At 57.6% G+C, this 20,610-nt stretch overlaps 3 protein-coding genes across 7 annotated transcripts in view; 2 read left to right on the forward strand and 1 right to left on the reverse strand.

The window, feature by feature from the left end:
• Window positions 1–2,934, forward strand: part of SKAP1 (src kinase associated phosphoprotein 1) — a 68,683-nt gene extending 65,749 nt beyond the window's left edge. The window contains exons 12-14 of one of the 4 annotated variants that reach the window (XR_009489622.1): window positions 1,779–1,892; window positions 2,353–2,803; window positions 2,873–2,934. Coding sequence is in view for 3 of the 4 variants with exons in the window: in XM_059869396.1 (XP_059725379.1) it covers window positions 1,779–1,877 (99 nt within the window). In the remaining variant the exon portion in view is untranslated. Of the gene's footprint in view, window positions 1–1,778; window positions 1,893–2,352 lie in introns of all 4 variants that reach the window. The other 3 variants (XM_059869396.1, XM_059869398.1, XM_059869399.1) reach the window with 3 other exon arrangements.
• Window positions 2,935–3,598: 664 nt separating this feature from the next.
• Window positions 3,599–10,553, reverse strand: SNX11 (sorting nexin 11). Of its 2 annotated transcripts, none has more exons than XM_059869337.1 (8): window positions 10,474–10,553; window positions 9,550–9,611; window positions 9,280–9,328; window positions 8,080–8,166; window positions 6,838–6,938; window positions 6,636–6,734; window positions 5,568–5,762; window positions 3,599–4,707 (listed from the first exon to the last, which is right to left on the reverse strand). In XM_059869337.1, exons 3-8 carry the CDS (start codon window positions 9,298–9,300, stop codon window positions 4,470–4,472), a joined length of 741 nt encoding a protein of 246 aa, XP_059725320.1. In that variant the 5' UTR covers window positions 9,301–9,328; window positions 9,550–9,611; window positions 10,474–10,553; the 3' UTR covers window positions 3,599–4,469. The 2 variants fall into 2 exon arrangements, with proteins under 2 accessions (XP_059725320.1, XP_059725319.1); XM_059869336.1 differs by lacking the exon at window positions 10,474–10,553 and adding an exon at window positions 10,182–10,467.
• Window positions 10,554–11,344: 791 nt separating this feature from the next.
• On the forward strand, window positions 11,345–20,542 carry CBX1 (chromobox 1). The gene is given in 6 exon segments (XM_059869408.1): window positions 11,345–11,470; window positions 15,695–15,867; window positions 17,260–17,437; window positions 17,837–17,905; window positions 17,907–17,932; window positions 18,846–20,542. Coding segments are annotated over 5 exon segments (558 nt in total). The 5' UTR covers window positions 11,345–11,470; window positions 15,695–15,727; the 3' UTR covers window positions 18,991–20,542.
• Window positions 20,543–20,610: the final 68 nt, after the last annotated feature.

The following is a 20,610-nucleotide window of genomic DNA, read 5'->3' on the forward strand; positions in this document are numbered from 1 at the left end:
CTGGTGGGATGGGACATGGAGACCCCGTGAAACCCCCCAAAATTCCCATAAAACCCCCGAAATTCCCATGAAACCCCTCAAAACTCCCATGAAACCCCCCAAAATTCCCATTAAATCCCTGAAATTCCCATGAAAACCCCCGAAATTCCCATGAAACCCCCCAAAATTCCCACAAAACACCCGAAATTCCCGTAAATCCCCCGAAATTCCCATGAAGCCCCCCGAAATTCCCGTAAATCCCTCGAAATTCCCATCAAACCCCCCAAAATTCCCGTAAATCCCCCAAAATTCCCATGAAACCCCCCGAAATTCCCCTGAACCCCCCAAAATTCCCATGAAACCCCCGAAATTCCCTCCCCGCCCAGCGCAGCAGAGCCCTCATTAAGCCCTAATTAACGAAATTCCAACAAAACCCCTTCCTCCTCCTCCTCCTCCTCCTCCTCCTCCTCCTCCTCCTCCCGCTCCCCCAAAGCCGCAATTCCAGCGGGCCGCCGAGGAGCGCAGCCGAGCCGGGGCAGCTCCGCCGTGCCGGGGCCCGGCGTTAATGATTTAATAGAAATTAGCATAATTAACGAACATCTGCGCCAGGCGGCGCGGGGCAATTTGGCAGCGGCAGCCGAGCAGCGAGCGCGCCTGCCGCGAGTTCTGGACGCGCTCTCGGTTCCTGCGGCGCCGCGCGGGGAATTCCAGGCGGGATGGAGGGAGGGAGAGCCGGGATGGAGGGAGGGAGAGCCGGGCCGGGATGGAGGGAGGGCCAGGGATAAATGTGGGGTTTAGGGATAAATTCGGAGTTTAGGGATAAATTCGGATTTTAGGGATAAATTTGGATTTTAGGGAAATGTTTTGGGTTTAGGGATAAATTCGGATTTTAGGGACAAATGTGGGGTATAGGGATAAATGTGGGATTAGGGATAAATTCGGATTTTAGGGACAAATGTGGGGTTTAGGGATAAATTCGGAGTTTAGGGATAAATTCGGATTTTAGGGATAAATGTGGGGTTTAGGGAAATGTTTTGGGTTTAGGGATAAATTTGGAGTTTAGGGATAAATTCGGAGTTTAGGGATAAATTCGGGGTTAGGGATAAATGTGGGGTTTAGGGATAAATGTGGGGTTTAGGGATAAATTCGGATTTTAGGGATAAATGTGGGGTTTAGGGAAATGTTTTGGGTTTAGGGATAAATTTGGAGTTTAGGGATAAATTTGGAGTTTAGGGATAAATGTGGGGTATAGGGAAATGTTTGGGGTTTAGGGATAAATTCGGATTTTAGGGATAAATGTGGAGTTTAGGGATAAATGTGGGGTTTAGGGAAATGTTGTAGGATTTGGGGTATTTCTGTAGGATTTGGGGTATTTTTGTGGGATTTGGGGCATTTCTGTGGGATTTGGAGTAGTTTTTCTAGGATTTGGGGTAGTTTTGGTAGGATTTGGGGTATTTCTGTGGGATTTGGGGTGGTTTTTGTAGGATTTGGGGTATTTCTGTGGGATTTGGGGTATTTTTGTAGGATTTGGGGTATTTCTGTAGGATTTGGGGTATTTTTGTGGGATTTGGGGCATTTCTGTGGGATTTGGAGTAGTTTTTCTAGGATTTGGGGTAGTTTTGGTAGGATATGGGGTATTTCAGTGGGATTTGGGGTGGTTTTTGTAGGATTTGGGGTATTTCAGTGGGATTTGGGGTATTTCGGTGGGATTTGGGGTATTTCTGTGGGATTTGGGGTATTTCTGTGGGATTTGGGGTCGCAGCCCCCAGGAAGGGCCTGACCCAGTCCCGGTCCCACAGGAGTACCCCGGGTACGGGTGGTGGGTCGGGGAGCTCGGCCGGGAGATCGGGATCGTGCCCAGGGAATTCCTGGAGCCCGCCTTCGAGCTGGAGCCGTGACCGGGACCGGGACAGGTGAGGGCTGGGGGGCCAGGTGGGGGTCTGGGGTCAGGTGTGGGGTCTGGGGCCAGGTGTGGGGTCAGGTGGGGGTCTGGGGTCAGGTGTGGGGTCAGGTGGGGGTCTGGGGTCAGGTGTGGGGCCAGGTGGGGGTCTGGGGTCAGGTGTGGGGCCAGGTGGGGGTCTGGGGTCAGGTGTGGGGTCAGGTGTGGGGTCAGGTGGGGGTCTGGGGTGTGGGGTTTGGGGTCAGGTTTTGGGTGTGGGATTTTGGGGTCAGGTTTGGGGTTTGGGGTTTGAGATGTGGGGTGTGGGGTTGGGGGTTTGGGATTTGGGGTCAGGTTTGGGATTTGGGGTTTGGGATGTGGAATTTGGGGTCAGATTTGGGGTTTGGGGTTTCGGATTTGGGATTTGGGGTCCCGGCTGTGTCCCTGTGTGTCCGTGGTGTCCTTGTCTCCATCCCACATTTTCCCTGGAGCAGGCAGGACCGGGAATGGCAGCGTGGGGACAACGCCAGCCCGGCCCACGGCATTCCCCAGATCCCACAAACCCCACAAACCCCACAGATCCCACAGATCCCACGGGATTCCTGCAGCAGAGCCACACGTGGAGGACCCAGCGCTGGCACCGAGCGGATTTATCCCAAAAACCCCTCCTGGAGCCGTTCCGTGGGGAAACTGAGGCACGCATCCTGCTCTTCCCAAAGATCCCAGATCCCATGGAGACCTCCCGCTCTCGTTATCCCGCTTTTCCCAAGTCCACCCCAAAGGCCCTGGAGATCCCACATCCAGGTGTTCCCTGATCCCACATCCAGGTGTTCCCCACTCCCACATCCAGGTGTTCCCCGACCCCACATCCAGGTGTTCCCCGACCCCACATCCAGGTGTTTTCCAATCCCACATCCAGGTGTTTTCCCCCAATCCCAAATCCAGGTGTTCCCTGATCCCACATCCAGGTGTTCCCCAGTCCCACATCCAGGTGCTTCCCAATCCCAAATCCAGGTGTTTTCCCCCAATCCCAAATCCAGATGTTTTCCCTCAATAAATTCCTTTTTCCTCTCCAAGTCTGGCTGCTCTGGGAATGGTCGGGAATGGTCGGGAATGGTTGGGAATGCTCTGGGAATGGTCGGGAATGGCCCCTTTGCTGTGAGGGTGAATCCAGCACATCCTCCTCCTGCCTTTCCCACTTTTCCTGGTTTTTCCTGCCTTTCCCACTTTTCCCGGTCTCCCTCCCCTCCCGCTCGATGGTGGCAGGGCCCTGCCGGCCCCAATCCCTCCGGGATTCCCAAACTGGGCTCAGATCCCGCGGGAATTCGGCTCCGATCCCCCTGGAGGGGATCCCTGGCCATGGAGTGGATCCCTGGGTTCGGATCAGATCCCTGGGTTCAGAGTGGATCCATAGAATCGGGGTGGATCCCTGGGTTCCCATCGGATCCCGGGCTTGCCCGTGCCACGGCAGAGACACGCTCATGAATATTACCGACTTATGAATATTAATGAGGGGACCAGCCAATCACAGCCGCGCTCGGGGCCCTGAACTCCTCCCGCTGCTCCCGAGGGATTCCCAACATTCCCGGGCTTTCCCTGGAGCCAAAACCTCCCCAGGACCCACCCCGAGCCCTGGCTGGGGGCAGGGAATTCCCAAATTCCCAAATCCCGAAATTCCCGGCGCCTCCCCCACCCCCGAGCCCGGCAGAACCTGGAAAATCTCCTCCTCCACTTCCATCCGAATTTTATCCGTTTATTTTTATTTTTTTTAATTTTTATTTCCTGCCCACACCACGTGCTGAGGGAGGGGGAGGACACCAAAACCAGCCGGGCTGCTCCTGCTCTCCCAAAAATCCCTGGAACAGCCCCAGAGGGAAAGGGACACAAACTCCAGCCCCGTCCCTCCCTTCTCCCGGCGGGAAGCTCGGCTCCCATTGTCCCAGTTTGGGGATTCCAGAGGGATCTGAGCCCAGTCTGGGGATTCCAGAGGGATCTGAGCCCAGTCTGGGAATTCCAGAGGGATCTGAGCCCGGTCTGGGGATTCCAGAGGGATCTGAGCCCAGTCTGGGGATTCCAGAGGGATCTCAGCCCAGTTTGGGAATTCCAGAGGGATCTGAGCCCGGTTTGGGAATTCCAGAGGGATCTGAGCCCGGTTTGGGAATTCCAGAGGGATCTGAGCCCGGTTTGGGAATTCCAGAGGGATCTGAGCAGGAGCAGAGTGAGGAAAACACTGCTGGGAATTTCAGGGAATATCGGGAATGTGCTGGGGAAGAGCTCGGCCACGGCTGGGGCCGCATTCCCAGTGCTCCCAGTGCTCCCAGTGCTCCCAGTGCTCCCAGTGCTCCCAGTGCTCCCAGTGTGGCCATCCCAGCGGCTCCGCGCTGATCCCTCTCCCAGCGAGGGCTGCGGGGCCTGGGGGGGCCAGAGGGGTCACTCCGTGTCCAGCTGGGAATTCTGGGAATCCCAGGCTCTCCTTAGGGGTCACTCAGTGTCCAGCTGGGAATTCTGGGCTGCCCAGAGGGATCACTCCGTGTCCAGCTGGGAATTCTGGGCTGTCCAGAGGGGTCACTGGGTGTCCAGCTGGGAATTCTGGGCTGTCCAGAAGGGTCACTCAGTGTCCAGCTGGGAATTCTGGGCTGTCCAGAGGGGTCACTCCGTGTCCAGCTGGGAATTCCGGGCTGTCCAGAGGGGTCACTCCGTGTCCAGCTGGGAATTCCGGGCTGTCCAGAGGGGTCACTCCGTGTCCGGCCGGACGCTCCGGGCTCTCCGGCCGTGCCTCGTCCATGCCAAAGTCACTCCAGTAGGGGAAACTCTCCAGGGAGCCCTGGGCACTGCCCAGGCTGGCACAGCTGGAAAACAGAGCAGGAAAAGGAGCCAGGGAATGTCGGGAATTCCTGGGCACAGCTCCGCCCCAGCAGCTCCATCCCAGCTGGAAAAGGGGGATGGATGTTCCCATCCCAGGGACACTCCAGCCCCTGGCCTGGGCTCCTCTGCCCTGGGATCCACAGGGAGGAGCTGGGAACGCCCTGGGATCCACAGGGAGGAGCTGGGAACGCCCTGGGATCCACAGGGAGGAGCTGGGAATGCCCTGGGATCCACAGGGAGGAGCTGGGAATGCCCCGGGATCCACAGGGAGGAGCTGGGAATGCCCCGGGATCCACAGGGAGGAGCTGGGAACGCCCTGGGATCCACAGGAGGAGCTGGGAATGCCCTGGGATCCACAGGGAGGAGCTGGGAATGCCCTGGGATCCACAGGGAGGAGCTGGGAATGCCCTGGGAGGTCCTGGAGCTGTCCCAGGATCCACACCGGGGTCCCAGGGCTGTCCTGGGCTGCTCCCCGTGTCCCGTGTCCAGCCTGGAGCAGCCCCTCCCCGCACCTGGCTGGTCCCTGCCCTCACCTGGCTGGTCCCTCCTGGTCCCTGCCCTCACCTGGCTGGTCCCTCCCCATACCTGCCCTCACCTGGCTGGTCCCTCCCTGCACCTGGCTGGTCCCTCCCCGCACCTGGCTGGTCCCTCCCTGCACCTGGCTGGTCCCTTCCCTGCCCTCCTGGTCCCTGCCCTCACCTGGCTGGTCCCTCCCCGTCCCTCCCCTGCCCTGGCCGGTCCCTCCCGGTCCCTCCCCTGCCCTGGCCGGTCCCTCCCGGTCCCTCCCCTGCCCTGGCCGGTCCCTCCCCTGCCCTGGCCGGTCCCTCCCGGTCCCTGCCCCCACCTGGCCGGTCCCAGCCCCGCGCTGTCCCCGCGCTGTCCCCAGGCGCGGCCGGCCATGGCGTAGTGCAGGATGGCCTCGGTGACCGAGTGCGGGCCCCGGCCCTGCACGCAGGCCTCGATGGCGGGCACGGGCAGCTGGCTCTGCAGGAACAGGTGCAGGCGGCTGTCGGACAGCAGCACGGCGCTCTGCACCACCCTGGGGACACAGCCACAGCCACGGGTCACCTCTGCTGGCACCGCACACCGGGGCACCTCCCACCACAGGGACGGGTCACCTCTGCTGGCACCTTGTCACCTCCCACCCTGGGCACACAGGGACAGGGACACCTCTGCTGGCACTGGACACCTGGGGCACCTCCCACCACAGGGACAGGTCACCTCTGCTGGCACCTGACACCTGGGGCACCTCCCACCTGCAGGGATGGGTCACCTCCCACCTTGGGCACACAGGGACGGGGACACCTCTGCTGTCCCCTCCCACCCTGGGCACAAAGGCAGCAAGGACAGCAGGGACACCAGGGGGACAGAAGTGGGACAGGAGGGACACCAGGGGGACAGGAGGGACAGCAGGGGGACAGCAGGGACACCAGGGGGAAAGAAGTAGGACAGGAGGGACAGCAGGGGCCAGCAGGGGGACAGCAGAGGGACAGCAGGGGGACAGCAGGGACACCAGGGGGACAGCAGGGGGACAGCAGGGACACCGGGAGGACAGCAGGGGGACAGCAGGGACAGCAGAGGGACAGGAGGGACAGCAGGGACACCGGGGGACAGCAGAGGGACAGCAGGGGGACAGCAGAGGGACAGCAGGGACACCGGGGAACAGCAGGGGGACAGCAGGGGGACAGCAGGGACACCGTGGGGACACCAGGGACGGTCACCAGGGCCACCCAGCCCTCCCTGCTGCCACCTGCTGGCCACCCCTGGGCACTGCACCCTCCCCTCAGCCCTTCCCGAATCCCAACGGCCAGCCCCAAATCCCATCCCCTAAAGCCCAAATTTCCCCAATCCCAAATAATCCCAAAGATCCCAAATCCCAACCCCAACCCCCCACCGCCCCGAAGCCCCCCACCTCTCCAGGAAGTGCTGCAGCCCCTGCCGGCGCCGCTCGATGAACTCGTCCGTGCTCCCCACGAAGAACGCCGACCTCCCCGGCAGCTCGGGCACCGGCCTGCAGGAACCGGGGGGATCTTTGGCACGGGCCCGGCGGGACCCCGGAGCCCGGCAGCGGGGCGGGACCCCCGCGGCCCTGACCCTGAGCCCTGAGCCCTTACACCAGGCCGGCGTTCCTCTGCAGCTGCCGCCGCAGCCACACGAACTCGCGGTAGCGGCGCCGCACGCACGAGGTCTTGGCGGTGAAGGCCTTGCTGTTGGTCTGGGGAAAGCACCGGGACACAGGGATCCCTGGGGATCGCTGGGGATCCCTGGGGATCGCTGGGGATCCCTGGGAATGATCCCGCAGGGAGCCCGGGGAGAGAGCCCTGGGAGGGAGCCCTGGGAGGGAGCCCTGAGGGATCACTGGGAGGGATCACTGGGAATGATCCCTCAGTGAGCCCTGGGAGGGAGCCCTGGGCGAGATCACCGGGAGGGATCACTGGGAGAGATCCCTGAGAATGATCACTGAGGGATCCCTGGGAGAGAGTGCTCGGAGGAAGCCCTGGGAGAGATCCCTGAGGGATCACTGGGAATGATCCCTGGGAGAGATCCCTGGGAGAGATCCCTGAGGGATCCCTGGGAGAGAGCGCTTGGAAGAAGCCCTGGGAGAGATCCCTGAGGGGGATCACTGGGAGGGATCACTGGGAATGATCCCTCAGGGATGCCTGGGAGGGATCACTGGGAGAGATCCCTGAGGGATCACTGGGAATCGTCCCTGGGAATGATCCCTGAGAGGGATCACTGGGAATCGTCCCTGGGAGGGATCACTGGGAATCGTCCCTGAGAATGATCCCTGGGAGGGATCACTGAGAATGATCCCTGGGAGAGATCCCTGGGAGAGATCCCTGAGAGATCACTGGGAATTGACCCTGGGAATGATCCCTGGGAGGGATCACTGGGAGGGATCACTGGGAGGGGTCCCTGGGAATTGAGGGCTGAGGGATCCAGGATGGGAATGATCCCTGGGATTGATCCCTGGGAATTATCCATGGGATCTAGGGGCTGGATCAGGCCTGGACAGAGGATCCAGGATGGGAATTCTCCATGGGATCAAGGAGCAGGATCCCAGTCCCAGCGGGTCCCCTTGATGCCGGATCCGGGAGCCAACCCAGGACAGGATCCCGAGGATTCCCCTCCGTGGCTGAGGATAACCTCACCCCAAAGCCTGTCCCAGGGCTCATCCCGACCCCATTCCCTCGGGATAACCCCAGAGCCTCTCCTGTCCCAGGGCTCATCCCGACCCCATTCCCTCGGGATAACCCCAGAGCCTCTCCTGTCCCGGGGCTCATCCCAACCCCATTCCCTCGGGATAACCCCAGAGCCTCTCCCGGGGCTCATCCCGACCCCGGCTCCCAGCTCACGTGCAGGAAGATCTTGTAATCCACGTAGGAATTCCAGGAGCCCTCGTTCTGCACGCGCGGATCCTGCACCCGCACCGTGGTCAGCTCCTGCGGGGAACCGGGACCGGGATCAGGGATCCACCCAGGCCTGCTCCCCTGGGATGGTACCAGGGCTCTGGGATCAGGGATCCACCTGGGCCTGCTCTCCTGGGATGGGATACAGGGCTCTGGGATCAGGGATCCACCCGGGCCTGCTCCCCTGGGATGGGATACAGGGCTCTGGGATCAGGGATCCACCCGGGCCTGATTCCCTGGAATAGGACTGGGATCAGGGATCCACCCACCCCTGCTTCCCTGGGATGGGATACAGGGCTCTGGGATCAGGGATCCACCCCGATACTGCTTCCCTGGAATGGGATCAGGGATCCACCCAGCCCTGCTTCCCTGGGATGGGATACAGGGCTCTGGGATCAGGGATCCACCCTGATACTGCTCCCCTGGAATGGGATCAGGGATCCACCTAGGCCTGCTGTCCTGGGATGGGATTGGGATCAGGGATCCACATGGCCCTGATTCCCTGGAATGGGATACAGGGCTCTGGGATCAGGGATCCACCCGGGCCTGCTTCCCTGGGATGGGATACAGGGCTCTGGGATCAGGGATCCACCTGGGCCTGCTCTCCTGAGATGGGATTGGGATCAGGGATCCACCTGGGCCTGCTCCCCTGGGACGGGATACAGGGCTCTGGGATCAGGGATCCACCCGGGCCTGCTCTCCTGGGATTCCCTGGGATGGGATTGGGATCAGGGATCCACCCACCCCTGCTTCCCTGGGATGGGATACAAGGCTCTGGGATCAGGGATCCACCCCATTCCTGCTTCCCTGGGATGGGACCAGGATCAGGGATCCACCTGGGCCTGCTCTCCTGGCATTCCCTGGGATGGGACTGGGATCAGGGATCCACCCCATCCCTGCTTTCCCAGCTTCCTGGGAATGGCACAGACACCTCCAGACATTCCCATTCCCATTCCCTGCTTCTCCAGACATTCCCATTCCCATTCTTGCTTTTCCAGACGTTCCCATCCCCAGTTTTCCAGACATTCCCATTCCCATTCCCAGTTTTCCAGACATTCCCATTCCCATTCCCAGTTTCCCAGACATTCCCATTCCCAGCTGTCCCCGGACTCAGGGATCAGGGGATAAGCCAGGACTGCTCCTCACTTCCTCCCGGTTCTCCAACATCCTAGAGCCAGAGCCCAGCAGGAAACATCTGGGAATAATAAAAGAAAAAAGGGATTTAGAGAAATCCTTTCTGTGGGTTTTCCACGGATTCTGCATCCCCCAGAATTCCGGGATCCTGCAGTTTTTGGGAATACTGGAAATCCCTGGAATCTGGGGATTAAATCTGCTCAATTTAAGGCGCTCTGGGATTCCTAGTTTGGGGTTGTTTTCCTCAGATTCGGGATTTTCCAGGGCTCTGCTGCCTCTCACCTGCCCGAGACTGGGGTTCAAGGAGAGAATTCCAGGCAAATTCCTCATTTCCAGGGAAATTCCTGCCAAGGAAAGCACTCATTGTTATCTCGGGCTCCTTACCTTTCATCCCGATCCATCCCTGAACACCTTTCCCAACTCTCTGGAACAGCAGGAATCCTCATTCCCACCCCTGGAAAACCCTCCAGAGCCAGAAAAACTGGGAATGAACCCCGGTTATTCCCGATTTTCCCTGCGGTGGGGGAATCCCCGAGGATGCTCATAAACCCCATTTATCCCCTATTTTCCTTGGACACGCCAGAACACTGGAAATTGTTTTTTTCAGGATTTTTTTCAGGATCTTTTGCCTTCCAGGGAAGGAGAGGATTCCTCATCCCAGCCCACTCCCCCCTCCCGCACCACGACGAGTCCCAAAACCCCAGGAAAAGCCGGGAAAACGGGGATGAATCCCAAATGTTCCCTTCCCACGCTTGGAGAACACCGCGGGGGAACTCCCGGGGCTCTTTCTCCTTCCCAGGGAAGGCAAAGATTCCTCGGGACAGGGCCCGGAACCGGGCCCGGCCCCAAACCGGGAGAGGCCGCGGACCGGGAGCCCCAAATCCCCGGGAAAAGCCGGGAAAACGGGAACGAACCCCAGTTCTTCCTTCTCCTGGCAGGCGCCGCGGGGGAATTCCGGGGCTGGTGGGGAATCCTCGGGACGGGGACCGGAGCCGCGGACCGGGGGTAGGCCCAGCCCCGCGGGGAGAGGCCGCGGACCGGGGGTGAGGCCCAGCCCCGCGCCGGCCCCGCCGGGAGAGGCCGCGGAGCGGGAGTGAGGCCCAGCCCCGCGCCGCCGCCTCCTCCCGGGGCTTCGGGGACACCGGGAGCCCCCGAGGGGACCCGGGGACCCCCCGAATCTGCGCCCTCCCCTCAGGGCCCCCTCACCTCGCACCGCCCGCGGCCCCTTTAAGCGGCGGCGGCCGCGCGCGGTTTTATGGCATGGGCGGTACCGGAACTTCCGGTGCGGGGCATTCTGGGAGTTGTAGTCAGGACCCTCCTGTGGTCCCGGGTGCCACCCCTGCCTCGGGACGAGGAGGGGCTGGAGCGCCTGACCGAGCTGGGAATGTTTATCCTGGAGAAAAGAGAGATCAGGAGGGACCTTCTGGCTCTCCACAAGTCCCTGGCAGACGGGGCAGCCGTGGCGGTCAGGCTCTGCTTCCAGGGGATGGGGACAGGAGGAAAGGGAATGGCCTCAGCAGGAATTTCTCTGTGGAAATGGGGATACAGCACTGGCACAGCTGCCCAGGGCGATGCTGGAGTCCCCATCCCCAAAGGGATGGTTGGACTTGGCGATCTCCGAGACCTTTTCCGGCCTGAGCGATTCCAAGATTTCCTAAATAAGATTATTTATGGAGCCCATAAACGGGACCTTCCCTGGGTGCTGGCAGGGGTTGGGCACGGCCAGGAGGTGGCACTCAGGGCTCTGACCTGAGGGAAAAAGGCGCTTTTGGGTCACGGCTTGAACTCAAAGACTTTCTCACCGTTAATTACTCTAATTAGTTAATTAACAACGGGCAGAACGGAGCGTCCTGACCATTCCCGGACTACACCTCCCATCAAGCCCCGCGAGAGCGCGGCGGACTACACCTCCCATCACGCCTCGCGCGCACGCAGCGCCACCGTTTACCACGGACTACATCTCCCGTCACACCCCGCGCACCACAACGGAACGCACTGCGGCTCTGCGGCGGCGCGGACTACACCTCCCGGTGTGCCCCGCGCGGGCGCGGCGCAGGCGCGGTGCGCGCGGCGGGCAGCGGCGCTGGCCGGGCTCTTTTGTTCAGGGCGGCGGACGGAGCGCGGCCAGGCCCGGGCCCCCCCCGACCCCCGAGCGCGCCCCCCGCGCCCCTTCCCTCGGACACCGGCGGTGGGGCTGTGCAAGGTCAGCGGAGAACCGCCACCGGCCGCGGGGGGGGGGCGCGGCGGCGACTGGCGGCGTGGGGTGGGGGGGTCGGTGGTGAGGGGGGTAGGGGAGGCGGGGCGGCCGTGGGGGGAGGGGAGAGGATGGGGGAGGGGAGAGGGGGGCTGGGAGAGGAGTGAGGGGGGGTTTGGGGGCGGGGAGGTGTGGGGGGAGAGGGGGATGGGGTCAGTGTAGGGATGGATTTGGGGCTGGGGTCAATGCAGGGATGGATTTGGGGATGGGGTCAGTGCAGGGATGGATTTGGGGCTGGGGTCAGTGCAGGGAGGGATTTGGGGATGGATTTGGGGCTGGGGTCAGTGCAGGGATGGATTTGGGGCTGGGGTCAGTGCAGGGAGGGATTTGGGGATGGATTTGGGGCTGGGGTCAGTGCAGGGATGGATTTGGGGATGGATTTGGGGCTGGGGTCAGTGCAGGGAGGGATTTGGGGCTGGGGTCAGTGCACGGTTGGATTTGGGGCTGGATTTGGGGCTGGGGTCAGTGCAGGGATGGATTTGGGGCTGGGGTCAGTGCAGGGATGGATTTGGGGATGGATTTGGGGCTGGGGTCAGTGCAGGGATGGATTTGGGGCTGGGGTCAGTGCAGGGATGGATTTGGGGCTGGGGTCAGTTCAGGGAGGGATTTGGGGCTGGGGTCAGTGCAGGGAGGGATTTGGGGATGGATTTGAGGCTGGGGTCAGTGCAGGGAGGGATTCTGGGTGATGGGGAAGGGGTCAGCGAAGGGTTTTGATTTGTGAGGGAAAAAACTGGGAGTTGTGGAGGAAAAAGGGCAATTTCTGAGGGGAAAAAAGGTGGGATTTGTGAGGGGAAAAGTAGCATTTGGCAGGGAGAAAAATTGGGATTTGTAAGGGGAAAGTGGGATTTGTGAGGGGAAAGTGGGATTGTGAGGGAAAAAACTGGGATTAGTGCAGGAAAAGGGAATTTGTGAGGGAAATCTGGGATTTGTGAGGAGGAAAGTGGCAGTTGTGAGAGAAAACCTGGCATTTGTGAGGGAAAAGGGGAATTCTGAGGAGAAAAGTGGGATTATGAGGGGAAAAAACTGAGATTAGTGGAGGAAAAAGTGGGATTTTTGAGGGAAAAAGTGGGATTTGTGAGGGAAAAGTAGGATTTTTGAGGAGGAAAACCTGGGATTTGTGAGGGAAAAGTGGGATTTGTGAGGGAAAAAGTGGGATTTGTGAGGGAAAAAGTGGGATTTGTGAGGGAAAAAGTGGGATTTGTGAGGGAAAAAGTGGGATTTGTGAGGGAAAAAGTGGGATTTGTGAGGGAAAAGTGGGATTTTTGAGGAGGAAAACCTGGCATTTGTGAGGGAAATAGTGGGATTTGTGAGTGAAAAAGTAGGATTTGTGAGGGAAAAAGTGAGATTTGTGAGGGAAAAACCTGGGATTAGTGGAGGAAAAAGGGCAATTTTTGAGGGGAAAGTGGGATTTGTGAGGGAAAAGTGGGATTTTTGAGGAGGAAAAAGTGGGATTTTTGAGGAGGAAAAAGTGGGATTTGTGAGGGAAAAAGTGGGATTTGTGAGGGAAAAGTGGGATTTTTGAGGAGGAAAACCTGGCATTTGTGAGGGAAAAAGTGGGATTTGTGAGGGAAAAGGTGGGATTTGTGAGGGAAAAAGTGGGATTTGTGAGGGAAAAAGTGGGATTTGTGAGGGAAAAGTGGGATTTTTGACGAGGAAAACCTGGCGTCTGTGAGGGGAAAAGTGGCATTTGTGAGGGAAAAACCTGGGATTAGTGGAGGAAAAAGGGGATTTTTGAGGGGAAAGTGGGATTTGTGAGGGAAGAAGTGGGATTTGTGAGGGAAGAAGTGGGATTTGTGAGGGAAGAAGTGGGATTTGTGAGGGGAAAAGTGGGATTCGTGAGGGAAAAACCTGGGATTAGTGGAGGAAAAAGTGGGATTTGTGAGGGAAAAAGTGGGATTTGTGAGGGAAAAACCTGGGATTAGTGGAGGAAAAAGGGGATTTTTGAGGGGAAAGGTGTGATTTTGGGGGGCGTGGGATGCGGGCAGGGGTCTCGGTGGGAAGCGGGACCGGGGAGGGACGAGCGGCGGCTTTTGGCGGGAAACGGGAAAAATCCCGGGAATCCGGGCTGGGGAGGGGAATCCGGGAATTCGGGGCGGAGCTGGGGTCGGGAATGTGCTGGGAGGGGAGGAGGAGCTGCTTTGGGGGAAATCTGCGGGATTTTGGGGAGCTGGGAAGCGGTTTTGGGACCCCGGCGGGTTTGTGTGTGTCTGGAGAAGGAGCTGGGGAAGGTTTTCCCAGGGAAAAGCGGATTTAGAGCCGGGGTTATCCCGGGGATCTTCCCCGTGGGGGAATTTTGGGGGGGAGAAAAGGAGATTTTGGGGGTGAGAAAAAGGGAATTCCCCCTGGGATGCCCGGGATGGGTTTGGGAGCAGCTCCATGCGTTCCTGTAAAACTGAGGGATCCCAGCATAAAAATTGGGATTCTGGTGGGATAACTCTGGGATTGGCTGTGCAAGAGGCTTGAATTGTGGGAAAAGAATAGGGATAAATCCCCAAATTCCTCCGGAAATTGAGAGGGGAGGGTCGGGCTCCTGGAATCCACGGAATTCAGCTCTGGGGCTGCTCCAGCCGCTGGGAAATGCCCAAAGAACCACCTGGGAATGGGCTCGGAATGCAGCCCTTGGAAATTGGAATCTGGGAGAAATGGATCCCAAAATGTTCAGAATCCAGGCTTTTCCCAGCTCGGAATCCAGGGATTTCCTGGCTCTGAATCCAGAATATTCCCAGCTCCAAATCCCGAGTTTTCCCAGCCAGCACTGGATGGAATTCCAGGAATTTTTGATTCCCTGAGCAGCTGTGGGATGAAGAGCTGGATAAACATCCCAGAGCATCCATGGTCCAGCAAGGGAATGACCATGGAGAGGTCGGGATCTGGGAGTGTGACCTGGGATTAGTTGGGATTAACAGCTGCTGGGATCTGAGTCCGTGTGAACCCCTGGAGTTCACAGAAATCCCACTTTTCCCCAGGATTTCCATCCCAGCCAAGGCAGGGAGAGAAATCCCTGGAGGGAATTATCCCACTTTTCCCAAGGGCTGAAGGGCAGCTCTGGGAGTTCAGGAATGAGCTGGAAAAATTTGGGAAAGGCTGGGAAAAAAAAAAAAAAAAAACCCAGAGCAGCTTTTAGGAAAAAAAAAAATTTTTGTATGGGATTACTGAAATTGAAGAGTGGGGAAAGCAAAAATCCAAATCTCTGTGTCAGAATCCTGGTGTCACTCCAGCGGGATTGCTCTGGGAATTCCCACCTGGATTCCTGCCCCAATCCCAGCTTTTTTCCCCGTCTCTGGTGGGAATATCCCCGTGTTCCCAAGGAAAATCCCAGAGTTTCTGAGGAGCTCCAGCAGGGCAGGGAGAGAAGAACCTGGGTGGAAAAATCCCAGTGTTCCCAAGGAAAATCCCAGTATTCCCAGGGGAAATGCCAGTGTTCCCAGGGGAAAATCCCAGTGTTCCCAGGGGAAAATCCCAGTGTTCCCAGGGGAAAATCCCAGTGTTCCCAGGGAAAAATCCCAGTGTTCCCAGGGGAAAATCCCAGTGTTCCCAGGGAAAATCTCAGTATTCCCAGGGGAAATGCCAGTATTCCCAAGGAAATCCCAGTGTTCCCAGGGGAAAATCCCAGTGTTCCCAGGGGAAAATCCCAGTGTTCCCAGGGGAAAATCCCAGTGTTCCCAGGGGAAAATCCCAGTGTTCCCAGGGGAAAATCTCAGTATTCCCAGGGGAAATGCCAGTGTTCCCAGGGGAAATCCCAGTGTTCCCAGGGGAAAATCTCAGTGTTCCCAGGGGAAAATGCCAGTGTTCCCAGGGGAAAATGCCAGCGTTCCCAAGGAAATCTCAGTATTCCCAAGGAAATCTCAGTGTTCCCAGGGGAAAATCTCAGTGTTCCCAGGGGAAAATCTCAGTGTTCCCAGGGGAAATGCCAGTATTCCCAAGGAAATCCCAGCGTTCCCAAGGAAATCTGTTCCCAAGGAGCTCCCGCAGAGCAGGGAGAGAATATCCCCGAAAATCCCAGGGTGGGAAATGCCATTCCAAGCTGGAGACAGGTCCCGGAGGGATTTCCCCCTCGGTCCCAGCGCGGGATCCAGGAATTCCCTGCTGGGAGGGGAGCCCGATCCCAGGCGGTGCATCCCAGCATTCCCAGCACCCCGCTGACCCCCCCATCCCGGGATTTGCCCCCCGCAGCAGCCCGGGAAAGCGGAGAAGCTGGCCAGCACAATGGGAAAAAAGCAGAACAAGAAAAAGGTGGAGGAGGTGCTGGAGGAGGAGGAGGAGGAGTACGTGGTGGAGAAGGTGCTGGACCGGCGCGTGGTCAAGGGCAAGGTGGAATACCTGCTCAAGTGGAAGGGCTTCTCCGAGTGAGTCATCCCCAGGGATCCACGGGCTGGGGGGGCAGGAGGAGGGGAGGATCCCGGCGTTCCCAAGGGAAATCCCGGCGTTCCCAAGGGAAATCACGGCGTTCCCAAGGGAAATCCCGGTGCTCCCAAGGGAAATCATGGTGTTCTGGAAAATCCCGGCGTTCCCAAGGGAAATCACGGCGTTCCCAAGGAAAATGCCAGTGTTCCCAAGGGAAATCCCAGTGTTCTGGAAAATCCCGGCGTTCCCAAGGGAAATCACGGCGTTCCCAAGGGAAATCCCGGTGTTCCCAAGGGAAATCCCGGTGTTCTGGAAAATCCTGGTGTTCCCAAGGGAAATCCCAGTGTTCTGGAAAATCCCAGTGTTCCCAAGGGAAATGCCAGTGTTCTGGAAAATCACGGTGTTCCCAAGGAAAATCACGGCGTTCCCACAAAAACCGTGTTGTTCGAAGGATTTCCCACTCCAGAGAGAGCGGGGAGAAAAAATGCTGGGAAATCCCGGTGTTCCCAAGGAAAATCCCGGTGTTCTGGAAAATCCCGGTGTTCCCAAGGAAAATCCCGGTGTTCCCAAGGGAAATGCCGGTGTTCCCAAGGGAAGTGCCAGTGTTCCCACAAAAATCATGTTGCTCCCAAGGATTGCCCATCCCAGGGAGAGCAGGGAGAGAAAATCATGGAAAATCCCGGTGTTCCCACAAAAATCCTGCTGCTCCCAGGGATTGCCCATCCCAAGGAGAGACAGGAGAAAAACTCCTGGAAAATCCCAGTGTTCCCAAGGAAAATCCCAGTGTTCTGGAAAATGCCAGTGTTCCCAAGAAAAATCCCAGTGTTCCCACAGAAATCATGTGGTTCCCAAGGATTGCCCATCCCAGGGAGAGCAGGGAGAGAAATTCCTGGAAAATGCCAGTGTTCCCAAGGAAAATGCCAGTGTTCCCAAGGATTTCCCATGAAAAGCAGAAAGGGAGAGAAAGTCCTGGAGAATCCCAGTGTGCCAGGGTGGGAAATCCCATTCCAAGCTGGAAACAGATCCTGGAGGGATTTCCCCCCTCAGTCCCAGTGTGGGATCCCAGGAATTCTCTCCTGAGAAGGGAATTTCCTCCCTTTCCTCCAGGCTCTGAATCCAGAGTTTTCCCAGCCAGCACTGGATGGATTTTTGGGAATTTTTGATTCCCTGAACAGCTGTGGAAGCTGAGAAAAACTCTGGGCTGAAGAGGTGGATAAACATCCCAGATCCAGCCAGGGGATTGTCCATGGGGAGCTCGGGATGTGGGAATTGGGTCCGGCATTCCCACCTGGATCACTCCAAACATCCCAAACCCCGCATCCCGGCGGTGCCACATCCGGGATTTTCCCGGCTGGGAAAACGGGGAGAAATGAGGGATTTGTGTTTGCTGGCAGCGAGGACAACACCTGGGAGCCCGAGGAGAACCTGGATTGCCCGGATCTGATCGCGGAATTCCTGCAATCCCAGAAAACCGCCCACGAGAGCGAGAAGTCCGAGGGCAGCAAGCGCAAGGCCGAGTCAGACACGGAGGACAAAGGGGAGGAGAGCAAACCAAAGAAAAAGAAGGAAGAGGTGAGGCTGGAGCGGGCTCCTGGAAAAAGGATTCCAAGGAAAAGCCCTGGAAAAGCCATTCCAAGGGGTTTTTTTGAGGAATGGGAGGCTGGAGGGTTGGGGGAAGGAGGAAGGAGGGGATGGCTGAGCTTGGCTTGGCGAGTGTCCCAGTCTGATCCCAGTCAGTTCCCAGTCAGTTCCCTGTGTCCTGTCCCTCCATCCCTTATCCCAGTCCCTCTCCAGCTCTCCCTGGATCCTTCCCTTCCCCACCTGAGCATTCCCAGCTCCCCTGGAGCCCTGGAAACATCCCCACATCCTTGGAATCCCAGCCCGATCCTCCCTGCCCGTCCCCGAGCCGGGAATGTCGCTCTGGGAATTCACAAATGGAATTTTCTCCCTTTTTTCTTCCCCTTTTCCCAGTCGGAGAAACCGCGAGGCTTCGCCCGAGGCTTCGAGCCGGAGCGGATCATCGGAGCCACGGATTCCAGCGGGGGAGCTGATGTTCCTGATGAAGTGGTGAGGGCTCCAGGGGGCTGCCACCTCCCCCTGATTCCCAGGGGGATCATCCCAGTGGGTCCAGCAGATCAGGAACTGTGTGGGATCAGGGATTGTCCCTCTGTGCCCTGCCCACTTCTGGAAAGAGAGGCTGGAGCGTGGCCAGGGAAGGGTTTGGAGCTCTGGGGGCGGGCTGAGGGAGTGGGAATGTTGGTCCTGGAGAGGAGAGGGATCAGGAGGGACCTTCTGGATCTGCACAGGAGGGGACATCCAGCTCTGATCCCTGGGGGGGGTCAGGGTTTAAGTTTGGGGTTCAGGGTTTGGGGTTAGGGGTGTGGGGACATCCTGAGCCCCTCAGGAATCCCCTTCTGGTCCCTGATTTTTCCCATTCCTTCTTTTCTCTCCTCCCTGACTTCCCTTTCCTCTCACACACCAAGAAGAACTCGGACGAGGCCGACCTGGTGCCCACCAAGGGTCAGGGTCAGAGGTCAAGGTTAGGGGTCAGGGTTAGTGGTCCCTGGGACATCCAGGGAATTCCCTTCTCCTGCTGCTCCCCCATTCCTGCTGCTTCCCTGAGTCCCTGTCCTGTCCCCGCAGGAAGAACTCGGACGAGGCCGACCTGGTGCCCGCCAAGGGTCAGGGTTCAGGGTCAGGGTTTAGGGTCAGGGGTCAGGGTTAGTGGTCCCTGGGACATCCAGGGAATTCCCTTCTCCTGCTGCTCCCCCATTCCTGCTGCTCCCTCCCTGAGTCCCTCTCCTGTCCCCACAGGAAGAACTCGGACGAGGCCGACCTGGTGCCCACCAAGGGTCAGGGTTGAGGGTCAGGGTCAGGGTTTAGGGTCAGGGTTAGGGGTCAGGGTTAGGGTTCCCTGGGACATCCTGGGAATTCCCTTCTCCTGCTGCTCCCTCCCTGAGTCCCTGTCCTGTCCCTGCAGGAAGAACTCGGACGAGGCCGACCTGGTGCCTGCCAAGGAAGCCAACATCAAGTGCCCGCAGGTGGTGATCTCGTTCTACGAGGAGAGGTTGACATGGCACTCCTACCCCTCAGAGGACGATGACAAGAAAGAGGACAAGAACTAAGCCCCGGTGGCCCCGCTCCGGCAGCTCTGGGGGTTTTTTTGGGAAGACGATCCGAACTTGTGTGGGGTGTGAGCAAAGGAGGGGTTTGGAGGTGCCCTGAAGAGCCCCCCCAGCCCGGTGTCTGTGCCCTGCAGGCACTCCTCTGCTCCCTGCCGTGGCCAGATTCCCAGCAGCATCCCCTGGAATTCCAGATTCCATCGGGGAGGGGGGGAGGGAGGGACAACCAGGGGGGATGGGGTGGGAATCCTGGGCTGGGGAGGGGTCTCAGAGCAGTGGGAGCGGAAGCAAAGCCCCTTCCATGAAGGACTGGCCGGGATGGCCGGGCTGGGACTGGGATTGGGACTGGGATTGGGAATGCAGATGGAGCCTGCTTCCCCTCCAGAGCCCATCCCACAGCCCCCAGCCGTGTTCCCAGTAGTGTTAACTCTGCATTTTTAAGGCGTAGCATGTGTGTAGGTCTTTGGATTCCAATTTTTATTTTCCTTTTCTTTTCCTTTTTTTTTCCCCCTTTGTTTTTTTTTTTTTTTTTTTTTTTTCCTTTTTTTTGGCTATTTCCTGGTGTTATCCTTTGGGAAGGAAGGGAGGGATTTTGGGGGCAATTCAATCACTTTTAATCAAGGAGGGAAATGAGGTCTGGTGATGACATTCCCAGATAATTTCCATTTTTTGGGGGTTTGGTTTTTTTTTTTTTTTTTAAAGAAGAACCTGAATTCGTTTTTTTTTTTTCCTAAAAAAATCCTGAATTCAGCAAAGAAAATCAATGGATTAAAAAAAAAAACCAAGGGAGAAAGGGAGAAGATGCCAGAATTGGTGCCAGAACTGGGGACAGAGACACTGAAACTGTGAATGTCCAAAATGCCTGGAGCGATTTTTAGGGGGGATTTTGGGGAGCAGGGGAGGGAATTGCTGGGGCGGGAGGGGACCAGGGGAGACTTTGTGAAAATGCAACTTTGTGAATCTGTATCGTCCTGCAGCAGAACTGCCACTCCTGACGCGTGCATTGTATGGGGGGATGGATTTTAACCCTTTTATTGCCTTTTTAACCCTTTTTTGTTCCGTTCTAAGGTGCTATTTCTCCAAATTGGGGGGGGGGTGGGGGGGAAAATCTCAAGAAAAAAGAGATTTCCTGAGTTTCTGACCACTCGTTCTTTTTCCCACTCTGGGTTTTCCTGCCCAGCCAGCAGGGAGGGAGTGTGGGAGGAGAGGAACCAAGAGCAGCACAAGCAAAAAACCCAGTCAGTCCCAATTTCTCCCCAGAGCGAGGCTGGGAGGGAGCTGCTTTCCCAGAACCTCGGGGGTTTTTCATTTTTGAAATCAGATTTATTTCCCAAATCCTGAACTATTTAAGTGACTCCAGGGGGGGATCTCGACGTGCATTGTACAAACCTTTTTTATGAGCATGTGTTTGGGTTCCTGTGCAAAAATCCGTGTGCAAATGTAAAAGTTCGTGTTTGGATTTTAACTTCATACCGAGCTCTGTCCAGTTTTTATTTTGGATTTTTTGGTTTTGATTTCTTTTTTTTTTTGTCTCAATAAAATTTTAGATTTATAATCCTGATTTTAAATTTTTTTTTATAATTTTTTTTTTTTTTTTAATCTTTTCTTTACCTTGCTCCCTTT

The sequence above is a fragment of the Haemorhous mexicanus genome, chromosome 28 (assembly GCF_027477595.1).
Source record: "Haemorhous mexicanus isolate bHaeMex1 chromosome 28, bHaeMex1.pri, whole genome shotgun sequence".
Lineage (NCBI taxonomy): Eukaryota > Metazoa > Chordata > Aves > Passeriformes > Fringillidae > Haemorhous > Haemorhous mexicanus.

Bases quoted from the DNA above. Each gene is read 5' to 3' on its own strand.
- SNX11 (XM_059869337.1), bottom strand. From the start codon at position 9,300: ATGTTGGAGAACCGGGAGGAA. The intron at 8,167-9,279 runs GTGAGGAGCAGT...GGTTCCCCGCAG, and splicing joins TGTTGGAGAACCGGGAGGAA to GAGCTGACCACGGTGCGGGT. The intron at 6,735-6,837 runs GTAAGGGCTCAG...CGGTTCCTGCAG, and splicing joins CAGAGGAACGCCGGCCTGGT to GCCGGTGCCCGAGCTGCCGG.